Source organism: Carlito syrichta, unplaced genomic scaffold, assembly GCF_000164805.1.
Source record: "Carlito syrichta isolate Samal-C Ts95f unplaced genomic scaffold, Tarsius_syrichta-2.0.1 Scaffold306821, whole genome shotgun sequence".
NCBI lineage: Eukaryota > Metazoa > Chordata > Mammalia > Primates > Tarsiidae > Carlito > Carlito syrichta.
This window is the reverse complement of record NW_007250917.1, coordinates 137,543-150,692: the sequence shown is the minus strand read 5'-3', so window position 1 is coordinate 150,692 and position 13,150 is coordinate 137,543. Positions and strand designations below refer to the sequence as shown.

Below are 13,150 nucleotides of genomic sequence, written 5' to 3'. Positions count from 1 at the left end.
GCTCTGCCCCCCACCTCCCTCCTGCAGGGCCGAGCCAGCGCTGGCGCGCATCCGGGAGGACCGGCGGCGCATTGTGCTGCCAGCCATCGACAACATCAAGTTCAGCACATTCGAGGTGCAGCAGTATGCCAACGCCGCACACGGCTACAACTGGGGCCTGTGGTGCATGTACATCGTACCGCCTCGCGACTGGCTGGACCGCGGTGACGAGTCCGCACCCATCAGGTGAGCTGCAGCCCAGGGAGCCAGACGTCGGCTCCGCAGGTGCACGAGGGCTGTGGGTGGGCAGGGCCCCCGGTGGGGGTGGGGCAGGGCTGGCTCCACTCTGCCACCAGGGAGGGTGATGCGTCAGAGGAGGCGAGGGGCGTCGGGGAGAGGCCGGGAGGAGGGGAGAGGCAGAGACGAAGAGGGGGGAGGGAGACAGAAAGAGAAGACAGGTAGGAGAGAGAGGCAGAAGGGGAGAGACAGGGAGAGACAGAGAGGGAGGAGAGACTGAGAAGGGGGAGAGAGACAGAGATAGAGAGGGAAGGGAGACAGAAAGGGAAGAGTGAGACAGAGGAGAGACAGAAAGAGAGAGGAGAGATGAAGAAGGGGGGAGAGAGAAAGAGACAGAGAGGGAGGAAAGAGAGAGAGACAGGGAAGAGAGAGACAGAGAGAAAGAGACAGAAAGAGAGTCAGGGAGGCTGCAGCACGGAGTCACATGTGAGCAAGAGGAGAAGGCACAGCGAACTGGTTGCGGGAAAACAAATCAGAGAGACCGTGACACCGAGGCTGGTAAGCAGGAAACTTCGTTCAGGCCCGGAACGTCGGCGTTCAGCCCAGCAGAGTCCAGTCGCAAAGACTGGGCCCCGAGAGCAGTCAGATCTCAGCTTTTATATGTTTTACACTGGCTTTGGGGGAAGGGGCTTTTCAGGGTGGAAGGTTTTGTACTTTTACACAAGCTTGTGCTTTTGGGTGCAGACACTGAGCTCAGCATGGTACACTGCATCTGAGGTGGTCACACAGGAAGGGGCTTGGGTTTCAGCTACAGGCACTGAGGGTGGCGTTTGCATTAACAAGCTGGAACATCTTAGCTGTAATATGTGTTTTGAAGCATTTTCTAAAAGCCCCCTACCACATTCCCCCCCTTTGACGCTCGGCCCTATCAGGGCTACAGAGCATCATTTTGATTTAACATCATTATATGAACTGCCGTCTTCCATTCGACCGTGGTTTCAATGAATTTAGAGACAGACCTTATGAGCAGTGGGCTATGCAAGGGAGAATTAAGCAAGTTCCCAGGAAGGGGACCGCAGCTCCTATAATAGCCTTAAATCCTCCCCCGAGGTTTGGAAACCAGCTTTCAAATCAGTTATTTATTTTCCAGCTGTTCCAGGTTTGAACTGGGACATGAGCAAGCTTTCTGATATTTGTGGCTATGTAGATTATAACCTTTTCATGATTATCTATTTGGAGGCAACAGTTGGAACTATTGGGTTGGGTTTGCAAAGGAGGCCCAAATTAGAAGCAACTGACAACAGTGAAGCATCCTATTCACAGGAAGAAGAAGAATGCTAGTAAAAACCTTTCGCAACATGTCCAGTCTGCTGCTGCGGCTTCTGCTAATCCTATAGCAAAGACTAAGGCAAAGCCTATCGCAATAGATAGACACAAGGAGTGGCAGTACATTAAGAGCTAGTTTTAGAGAACAGAAAGTTTACCTGTGTTTGGGTTGTCGTCTCCTTTAGCTTCTGCCATGCATTGATCAGCCAGCCTTTGGGGTGGCTGAGGCAGCGCCACAGATTCCTTAAGCTTAAGCCGTGCGTTGTCTAGTCAGCTTCCGGACTGACTAGAGCAGGGCTGCAGATCTTTTCCAAACTTTGGAGTGTGCGGTTTGCCCTTTTCCGAATGGTCAGTTTGTGTGGGACTGACGGGTCAGTGACACACTCCCAGTCTTTAGCAGCTGGTTTAATTCTGCTGTAGTGGATCCAGGGGATCACTTCAGCAAACTTTACTGCAGTTGGAGTACACAAAAGTACAGTAAATGGGCCCCTCCAGAGGGGTTTTAGAGGCTGAACATTTCATTCCTTTATTCATACCATGTTTCCTGGGTTAAAGGGGTATGTATCTGTGGTTAAACTTATTGGTAACCTTTCTTTGACTTGGTGATGTAAGGTGTTTAAGGCTGTACCCAGAGCCTGCAGTTGCTGCCTTAACGTGATGTTTTCTCATTTCTTTAAGTCCCCTCGTCTAATTCTGACAAGAAGAGGTGGCCTTCCATAGAGGATCTCAAAAGGAGAGGAGCCTGTCTGTTTGGCAGGGCTAGCCAACAGTCAATGTATGGGAACCGATCAGGGTGGCAATTTTAAATACCTTAGCAACCATTCTTTTATATAATGGCCCTTTTGTGGGCCATCCCACCCCAAAAGAAGGCCAATCTATTTCACAGAATGGTTGGAGCTTTCTCTGAGTCAGTTTCACACCATAGTCTCCTGAGTAACCTTGGCGAAAATGTTTCAACATACATTCAAGGAAGGTGTTCTTACTTTGTGCTCCACGCGTCTTCCTCCCCCTATAAGATGCCAGTCACACACAGAAAGAGGAGAAATGGGTAAGAGGGGCAGTCGCTTTGTCCATCTCCAGCCATACTCCTCATGGAGATATTTCAGATACCTCTTAGCAATTGGCAGGTTGGAATAAACCCCTACCCCAGACCAGCCCTATTGTGAGGTTGGGGCTGCCTCTAGCTGTATGAGGTCACCACCAGCTCAGATCAGGACTCAACACTTGCTTTGGCCCTTTGGTTGGATCAGAACCCTTCGGCTGTCTGTCTTATTCACACACAATCCCTCAACAACTCCTACCCTCCACCCAGTACCTTAGATTCTACAGTTTCGTCTCAGGGCAGTGTTTCCTTCCACTGCCTCTAACCCTTTTCTTCAGGTTTGAGACTACTAGCAGACTCCGAGAGTTGTTGAGGCTCCCTTTCTGTCTCTTAAGGACAGGTCTATTCCATGTAACCCAGTTCCTACCCTTTCCATTGGGTGCTGCTCCTTATGCTGGTTCCTGTGCCTCACTGGGTTCCATTGTGCTTTTGGCATCCTTGCCTTGGCATGCCGAGAGGGCTTCTCCCCTACGGATCAATTGGTCTGTTGACAATAGGCGAAGTTGCCTCTCCTGTGGCCCCGGGGGTCATACTCCAGTGACAAGGGAGGTGGAAAGCGCTGACACTGTCCCTGAACTCTCCACTTTCCTGGTCAATGCACCAAAAAATGTTGCGGGGAAAACAAATCAGAGAGACCGTGACACCGAGGCTAGTAAGCAGGAAGCTGCGTTTATTCCTGGAATGCCGGCACTCAGCCCAGGCAGACTCCAGTCACAAAGGCTGGGCCCTGATCACAGTTGGGCCTCCGCTTTTATGTGTTTTGTATTGGGGCTTTTCAGAGTGGAAGGTTTTGTACTTTTTGTAATACTAGCACAAGCTTGTGGTTTCATCCGCAGTCATTGAGCTCTGCAGCTGCACCTGAGGTGGTCGCAGAGGAAGGGGCTTGGATTTCAGCTACAGGCACCAAGCACAGTATTTGTGCTAACAAACTGGAACAATTTTAGCTGTAATATGTGTTTTGAAGCATTTTCTCAAAGCCCCCTACCGCAGACTTGTGGTGGGTGCCAGGGCAGAGACTCGCTACCCTGCCGTCTGACCCCACAGACCGTCCTGTAAAGCACTCATTTTTATTTTGAATTGGTTTCTCAAGCAAAAAAGGAGAGATTTTAACATTGAAAAGTACACAGTTCCGGTGTCTCTTGAAAAGCTGGGGCCGGCCCAAGGCACCCCCATTGCCTCCCCCCGCCCCTCTCAGCAGCACTGGTACCCATGGTCTGTCTCTGACCATGCTCCAGTTGGCTGCAGGCCCCGCAGCCTGTGTCTCCCTAGCACTGACTCACCCACACACTGGCCAGCTGGTTTCTCACCTGGCTGGCTCCCTCCATCCTGTTACCTGCTGAGCACTTTGTCCCCTTCTGAGAACCCCAAGGGGTGAACCCAGGACATGAGCTCTTCCAGACCCAGCGGCACCCTTCACCCCTCCTGGGGTCTAACCAGGGTAAGGGTTATTTCTCCAACTCTGTGGAGCTCAGCACCTCAGCCAGGCAGGAAGGGCCCTGGAGCCTCCAGAGGGAGCACGGCTCTGAAATACTTTGACCTCAGATGGCTGGCCTCCTGAACTGCAGAGAGGATAAACTGCTGTGACCTTGTGCCAATCAGTTTATAGTCATTTGTTTTAGCAGCCACAGGACACTGGGCAACCAAGACTGACAAATGGTCCCTTGACAGGAGAGGAGGTCCAAGTCTTGCTGGGCAGGTGGCTAGGACCAGTGGCAGGGGAGGGGTAGTGCAAGCAGTCTCCATCAGGGGCAGAAACAGCAGACCACCACATGGAGATGAGGCCATGCTGGAAGTTCAGGACCAGCATCTAGGGTGGATGCCAAGCGTGACAGTCACAAAGGCACACTTGGGTCCACATTGTAGCATGGCCAGTGTCCCTGACTTTCATCCTCAGCATGCATGCAAGAAGCATACTGGGGAAACTGAATTCTGAAAGGGCTGCTGGCAGGCCACATGTGGATTTCCATGGCTGTAGGGCTGATGCAGCAGTTTAACCCAGCCCAGAAGGCTCCCCTGTAGCTCAGACGAGACATGTCCTTCAGGGAGAGAGGCTGGCAGCATTACTATGACCTCACTGGGGTCCTCAGCAGGTTGCCGCTTCGAGATCTCACCCTACCCTGCCCTCGTGGCTTCTTGAGGGGTCCCATGGACTTTCAGCATCTTTTCTCTGGGAGGAGTCAAGGGGCTCCTGTTTCTCCTGCTCTTAATGAACATAGCACCCAGGAAAGAGCAGAGCTTGTGTAGAAATGTCCTTCAAGCTTGTCTTAGTCCATTCAGGCTGCTGTGACAAATACCACAAACTCTGTAGCTTATTAGCGGCAGACAAATGACTGAAGGTCCAAGAACAAGATGCCAGCACAGTCAGGTTCTAGTGAGGGCTCCCTTCGGAGGTGCTGATGGCTGCCTTCTCGCTGAGTCCTAGAGGTAGAAGGGAAGAGAGAGCTCCCATGGCCCATTTTCTGAGGGCACTAATCCCATCTATGAGGCTCCACCACTGTGACCTCCCACAGGCCCCACCTCATGGCACCATCACCCTAGGATGAGGATTTCAACACAGAAATTAGGGGGCGGGGAGGACACAAACATTCAGACTCTAGCAAAGTTCTTCCAGAAAAGACTGCCTTTGCACAATGAAGGTGGTTCGCTTTACCATGTATATTTCAAAATCTGAACCAATGCTTGAAAATAAGATGTCACGTGGAAATGTTTTCTACCTTTGGAAATTGGAAGATTCTGACAAGACTAGGCCCTGTTCTTAAACAGCCACAATGGGCTGGAGGTGAGTTGTTGCTGGTTACTCAGACAGGGCAGAGCCTCAGTCCACTCCACTCCCAACAGCCTCTCACATGGAGGCCATCTGTCACTTGTGTACTTACACTGCAGCATCGCTTAGAGAAATACTTTTCTGGACTAGGGTCTTTATTGAAAGTGGAAGAATATGGAGAGACAGAGAGGACTGAGAAATTCCAGTGAGAGAAAGTCTTTATTCCACCTTGGTCAACATGCAAAAGGAGCTGTCTTCACTCAGGTACTCTACCTGCATGACCCCCACCGACATCTAAGTTTGCCAAACCTCAGACTGGAGGATCAGAGGTAACAGGCCAGAGTCCGATCAGAAACGACCTCCCAACTCACTGGAGGATCCCAAAGGAAATGGTCAGAGCCCTGTCAGACATCATTTTCCTAACAATGGAGAATCAGAGTAACAGGTAAGATACCTGTCAGGCATCACCTCCCTCACACTGGAGGATCAGACGTACAGACCAGAGTCCTGTCAGACACCACTTTTTCTCACATGAAGGAACAGAATAGCAGGTAACAACCTGCCAGACTTCACTTTTCTCACATTGGCTTATCAGGAGCAACAGGCTGGGTCCTGTCAGACATCACTTCCCTCACACAGAAGATCAAGAGTAACAGGCCGGGAGCCCTATCGGGCATCCCTTCTCTCACATGGAGGATCAAGAGTAACAGGGGAACCTATCAGACATTGCGTCCTTCACATGGAGTGTCAGAAATAATAGGCTAGAACCTGTCAGACATCACTGCTTTGACATTGGATGATCAGGAGTAACAGGCCAGAGCCCTGTCAGACATCACCTCCCTCGCACTGAAGACTAGAATAACAAACTGGATCCTGTCAGATATCACTTCTCTCACATGGAGGATCAGGAGTAACAGGCTGGTGCCCTGCTGGACATCACTTCCCTCATCCTGAATGATTAGGAGTAATAGGCCAGAGCCCTGTCAGACATCGCTTCCCTCACATGAAGGATCAGGAGTAACAGGCCGGAGCCCTGTCAGACATCACCTCACTTTGCAGTGGAGAATATGTGCTGAGTTTCTTGAATGAAGTAGAAACTAGTATGCATGAGGACGGATCTTTTAACAGCCAGTAGTTGTCCTGTGAACCACCTCCAGACTTCCATGAAGGGAACAGCGGCCGTACTAGCGTGTCTGTAGATCAGAAAGGAAAATCAACCCTTCAGAGACATGGACACTATCCCCGAACTGGCACTAATCCCTGGAGACCGAAGTGGTCTGCCCATCAGAGCAGAGCTTCTGGGGGTCAGCAGAGCTTTGGAGTGGGTCCATCCTAGGGCATGTCAGTGGGGTCCCACGGTCAAACCCCTGGGTTAGGAAACACAGTGAGAGGAGAGCCTGGGAGGTTTATATTTCACGGCTGGCAGCATCCCCCGGGGATGGGGGGATGCAGTGGATGCAAGTGGGAGGAGTGGAGCAGGTGAGGGTGGCCTATGGCTCAGTTGGAGAAAGATGTGGGAACACCGGGATGAGAAGGACACAGAGGTGCTGTGTGAGGGAGGGGTTGGCCTTCCATGCTGAAGGCCGCGGGAAGGCCTGGGCCTGGCCCAGCAGCGAGGGAGTGCCATGCTCCAGAAGTCAGGCGGGGGCCTCATCGAGACCCAAGGCCTCAGACCCACCAGTCTGGGAACTGTCTTCCTCATGGCTGCTTCCAGTAACAGTGGATCCTTCACCATAACCACAGGAGCCATGCTCACGGAAGATAGGCTCCTTGCTGGCCTTCCTGTGGAATTGTGTCACCGATAGCTGTGGAGGAGCTGAATGGGTGACAGATGCTCCCAACTCCTCAGCTCTTCTGGCTCTGTCATGACAGCAAGGGTGCCTGGTGCAGAGCAGCTCTGTGTCCGCAGGTCTGCATGTCGCCTCGTGAGTCTACTTTGAACCGTGAGTGATAATAAATCGGCACGGCGTGGCACTTCACCTCGTCAGAGACCCCCAAGACTGCTGCCACTGCTGTGAAAAGACAGGGATGCTGCGTGTCGAGGAAATGAATGACCAATGCTACTGTTGAAGACCAAAGATGGGCTTGCACTTTCGGGACTGCCAGGTGGGGGCCAACTCTAATGACAAGACAATCACTGCTTTGCACAGCTGAAAGGATGAGCTCTTTCTAATGCCCCCACAATTCCCAGACAGTTCATGGGCATTTACTTCTGGTTCTCAGTGACTGAGGGCAGAACTGCTTCTCTTAAGTTGTGACAAGACCAAATTTGTGCCACTGTTTTTACTGGAAAGCAATTTAGTACCAGGAGGAGGGGCGGTAGACCCAAGACCTTGGGCGGGAGCAGCCTCGGCCTGCAGAGTGGGCCTCTGCTGTGCCCGCTGGCCTTGGCTTGCCTGCCTCTGCACTGGGGGCTGCATGAGGCTTTGCTAGTTCTTCCTGCCGCTCCGAAGCCTTACAAAAACTAAACCCCAACACACAAGGGATCTGCTTTTGTTTGGGGGCAAAGTCTTTCATCAGAAGTGTGGATTGTCCTGCTATCCCACAATACGTAGACTTTCCCTCCTTCTTGCTGGAGATGCTTTTCCTCTTTTCTCCGTCTTATCTCTGTCACCTGATAGACACTCAGCATCAACTTGTGAGGGCATGTGGAGTATCCTCACACCACCCGTGTATCCCCTCCCGCTCTGTTCCCATGTCTTGTCACCATCGCTTCTCCATGCCACCACTTCCCACGGGACGCACAACACTAATAAGTGTCTAATACACGTTATAAAAAAATAACCGGCACATCAACTCATAATTTCACGGAAGGGGAAGAAACCAAGGCTGCAGATGCTTTGGAATCTTTTTTTTTTTTTTTTTTTGAGTTGGAGTCTCACTCTATCACCCAGACTGCAGTGCAGTGGCACACTCCCGGCCACCGCAGCCTCAGCCTGCTGGGCTCCAGTGATCCTTCCACCTCAGCCTTCAAAGTAGCCGGAACTACAGGTGTGTGCTACCATGCCCGGCTAATTTTTTTGTATTTATTGTAGGTCTCGCCAAGTTGCCCGAGTGGGTCTTGAACCCTTGGGCTCAGGCAATCCACTTGCCTTGGCCTCCCAAAGTGCTGGGATTACAGGCTGAGCCACCAAGCCCGGCCGCTTTGGAATCTTAATGCAAGCATGGTACAGTGTGCATTCCACAACTCCAAGGTGTGTCGCTCAGAGTCTGATGTCAGTGAGGTTTGTAGAGTTGAGCAGTGCACAAGCTACACAGCTGCCCACGGTGGGCCTACATGAGACACAGATAGGACAAAACAGGGAAGGAGGTGACAAGTGACTCGAACTTGGGAAGCCACGTTCAAGGCAGTCACACAACTCATGGGATAAATTGGTTTTTTAAAAATTCCTATACAAAGTACCTGAGTTGAACGCTGGTTTTCTTTTTCTTTTTTTTTTTTTGAGTTGAAGTCTCACTCTGTCACCCAGACTGGAGTGCAGTGGCCGCTCCCGGCCACCGCAGCCTCGACCTGCTGGGCTCCGGCGATGCTTCCACCTCAGCCTCCCGAGTAGCTGGAACTACAGGCGCGCGCTACCACACCCGGCTCATTTTTAAATTTATGGTAGAGATGAGGTCTCGCCAAGTTGCCCAGGCGGGTCTTGAACCCGCGGGCTCAGGCAATCCACTCACCTCAGCCTCCCAAGGCGCGGGATTACAGGCTGAGCCACGGAGCCTGGCGAAGGCTGGTTTTCATTATCTGCTGATGTTACATAATGAGCACGTGGATGCTATCTGTGCTGAGGATCAAAGACGTCCCTGCTGCTGGAGAAGCAGTCCCCCAGTTCCTGGGCACGGGCCCCAAGTGCTAATGGGAAGTGCCAGGAGGAGGTGGAGGGGGCTACTATGGGCCTTCCGTTGCCCCGCCTGCACTCACGCCCCACATGGTCTCTGTCCCCAGGACCCCCGCCATGATCGGCTGCTCATTTGTGGTGGACCGTGAATACTTTGGGGACATCGGGCTGCTAGACCCAGGCATGGAGGTATACGGCGGCGAGAACATCGAACTGGGCATGAGGGTGAGTTGGCCGCTTGTGAGGCTCTGGGCCTGGGCGGTGCCAAGGGCTCTCCACAGGCCATGTGGGTAGTTAGCGTGGCATGGCCACACCCAGTCGGTGTAGCACCTTGTGGCACTCCACAGCATGCAGGAAGGTGGGGTCTTGTACCTCCACTGTACTCGCAGGCCCATCGTACCGTTGTGTCCTGCAATGCCAGGGGCCGTGATGGGCTGGGGACTTATGTCTTCTTGTTGTTTGTGACGCCAGACTCGGGTGCACTGCAGGTTAGTTACACAGGGTCTACTGTGTGGTTAGTTACACAGGTCTACTGTGTGGTACCGAGGACTGGCCTCTGCTGAGCCCAGTGCCAGGTGGAGTGCGGTGCCCATGGGGTGTTGTTCAGTCCTCGCCCCTCCCTCCTCCCCCTCTGGTGTCCTCAGTGTCTGCTGTCTCATCTTCACGCCACGTGTTACAGCATTTAGCTCCCAGAGGTGGGACTTTAAAAAACAGGTCCACAGAGGCCCTAGGGGCCATATCAGGAGACCCCGGAGACCCACACCAACTGTCTCTGCCATCCATCTTGACTGGATGTTGAAAGCAAGGGAGCTGGAAGGCAGGGGGAGTCTGAGGCCACCTGGGAGCCCGTGGTAGGGCTTGGGGCAGCCGCTGTGGACAGGCCCCCCCCAAAAGCAAGCAGGGCCTTGGGGGAACAGGCTTTAGCTCCAGTGTGTGAGTATGTATGTGTGTGGGGGTGGGGTGTTGTCTGTATATGCGTATGTATGGTGTATGTGTGTGTATACAAGTGGGGGGGATGTGGGTGTAGTTTTTTGCACAACATGGGTGCTTTCCTGGGTCACTCATCTTTATGTATGATGCTGGGTTTTTGACACGGGAGTTTTGACGTCCGCATGTCTGTTTCTTTCGCGACCAGGTCTCAGGGACGTCTGTTTGAAGCCCCCGTGGCCATGTGAATATCTTTCCTTCTTGTACTTCATAGTTTTTTTTCCATGTGAACAGCTTCTGTCCATTTGCAGAATACGTTGTTTTTACATAAGTGAGGTTGTGATCTTTCTCTATGATGTTTAAACTATGGACTAACCTTCTCAGGGCACCCATCAAATCTCCATCTGTGACCCCAGATGGGAAAAGCCACCTTCATCACATGCCAAGTGCTCATCCACATTCACGTGGGTCTGCTTTGAGTTTTCTGTTAGCTGCCACCTCACCACCTCACTGCTTTATAAAATATTTTAATATCTAGCAATTAAATATGTAATCCTTATACTTTTAGAAATTCCTCGGTTAGTTTTCTTGCTTTGACTGTCTCATGTGAACTCTGGAATCATTTTACCAAAGCTCTGTCCTGTCTGTATGGGTTGTGTTTACATAATGGCACACGCAGCACAACCCCCGGCACGGCCTCTGGCTCCTGACTCCCTCTGCCTGCAGAGCCCTGCTGTGCGGGTTATTTCCTCTTACTCTTCTCAGTCCTGAGTGTATGTGATCAACCTGAGTCTGCATGACTTTTGCATATCTGGAAGGTCCTTGGTTTCTCTCTACTGGCCTCCCCGATCTGCAGATCCCGTTGGAAACCTGGGGGCTCCCACCCACCCTCTAGGCCTCCTGACAGCTCTTCCCTGTCTCTGTCTCTGTCATTCCATGGTGTGTCCTACATTCCAAGGATCTAATTCTCCCTTCAGCCACGTCCACACGGCCACTTAAGCCACTTGTTTGGTTTTGGTTTTTCACTTTACTGACTGCATTTCATCCTTAGAGGACTTCTTCCATTGTACTTTTATATATGGTTGTTCTTTCTTACAACTGTTTTCATAAACTCATGTTCTTTTTGATGAAGGCTTTTCCTTCATTCCTTCATGTCTTTGAAAATCGTAACAGTCTTCTTAAGACTAAATTTGCCCTTTTTTTTCTCTGTTACTTTGGTTTAAATCCACCTGTTCTGTTGGATATTTGGCTGGAATTGAATTTCCTAGGGTGCCTTGTGGTTTCTGGGTGAGCTCATCTTTTGTGGGAGCTGTGTCTTTCTTCACCACTCCTCATTCCTGGAGGGAAGATTGAGATGGCCTCATCCCTGCACTGCCAGGCTCATGGCTCAGAATTTAGCGGCTTAGACTATACCTTCCATTCATGACCCTCGTTCCCGGCAGAAGGTCTCAGATGGTCTCATCCTGTCACTCCTAGAAGCATTGCTCGGAACTTAGTGGCGTAGATCTCATCTTCCCTTCAGGACCCCTCATTCCTGGGAAGCAAGTCTCGGATGGCCTCACCTGACACTCCCAGGCTCATGACTCAGAGCTCAGCAGCCTGGTTTCCACCCTGAGGGCATGTCCCAGGTTCATTTTTCCAGCATGTGTCGTCAGACCCAGGTGCTGCTCCCTGGGTTAGTTCTGGCTCCAGACTCCACCAGAGCAACTTCTGCTGGTTCCAGGCTCAGGGAACCCAGTCCCTCTCTGGATCCAGGCGAGCATCCCAGCTGTGCACTTAGCTTCTGTCTCATGACGGCTCCCAGGAGCTCCCCACCTTCCCCTACTCACTCCAGCGGGGCTCTGCTCTTTCATGGAGAGTTCCATCTTGCCTTCCAGGATCCACTTTAAAATGCTTAGTGTATCCCTTCTACATGTTTGGAACGACATGTCCATGATGCTGACTGCATGTCTCCCTTGCCACTTGATCCAGCCACCATGGCCTGATCCACGGAACTGTGAGCTAAACTGTAGCCTCAGCCCATGTGAGGGCTGAACACCCAACTAGATGTCACTCTGCCATTCAAGGGGCAGAGCTTCAGGGACAGATGACTGTGCTGGGAGTGGGCAGGGTAAGAGCAGTGAACACATAGCTCTGTTTCTCAGACTTCGGCATCCCCAGAATCCCCAATGGGCAGGGCCTACTGGGAGTTTCCGATCCTGAGGGCCCAAAGTGGGTTCTCAGGGGTTCCAGGACCACACTTAGAGAAACTGTTTCTCTTTTTCCATAGATTGGAGGTGCTCAAAGTGTTCAGTGACACAGGTGGTACTTGGAACGAAGACCTTGCAGGAGTTTCAGCAGGTCTGGCTCCAAGTAGGAGCATGGAGATGGCTGCTGTGTGTGTGTGTGTGTGTGTGTGTGTGTGTGTGTGTGTGTGTGTGTGTGTGTGTGTCTGATTGTCTGGGAAGAAATGGTTTCTTGTCAAAACTTGACAAATTGAGCCCGCCGAGTCCCGGGAGATGGTATCTGCCTTCCCAGCGCCAAATCGGGTCAGAACCTGCCCTGGAGCCGAATGGCTGCCGCAGTACGCAGTACCCGGACACGGGGATGCTGGTGCCCTTCAGGAATGATTGTTTCCTGAGACCGGTCTGGGTTCGAGGGAGGAGCACCCAGAGCAGACCATCAATCTTTTTTAAGCTAGGTTCAATGTGAGGTCTCTAGAAAGGATGCACAGGGCCTTCTTTGGAGCAAACATGAAGCCTGGTTTTTCTTAAAGGGAATGTTCTATGCTACCCAGGGTAAGATGCTGGCCGGTACCCCTGGTCTGCACCAGGCAATATTGCCCAAGCTCCCGTCAGCCTCAGCCTGGAGGCCAGGGTAGGAGTGCCCTGCCCCTTCCCTCCACATGTCCACCGGCCATCCCATCAGGTGTGGCCTTTGGGGAGCCTTGGACAGTAAATGTATGCCCTGCAGGCCTGGCCCATAAGCTCCACAACCCGCCCA

The 13,150-nt window shown here is 52.0% G+C and overlaps 1 protein-coding gene across 1 annotated transcript in view; it reads left to right on the top strand.

The window, feature by feature from the left end:
- The window catches only part of GALNT9 (polypeptide N-acetylgalactosaminyltransferase 9), a 51,059-nt gene that overhangs the window by 20,844 nt on the left and 17,065 nt on the right, over positions 1–13,150 (top strand). The window contains exons 4-5 of the mRNA XM_008063394.1: positions 28–225; positions 9,349–9,466. Of these exons, the coding sequence (XP_008061585.1) occupies positions 28–225; positions 9,349–9,466 (316 nt within the window). The remainder of the gene's footprint in view (positions 1–27; positions 226–9,348; positions 9,467–13,150) is intronic.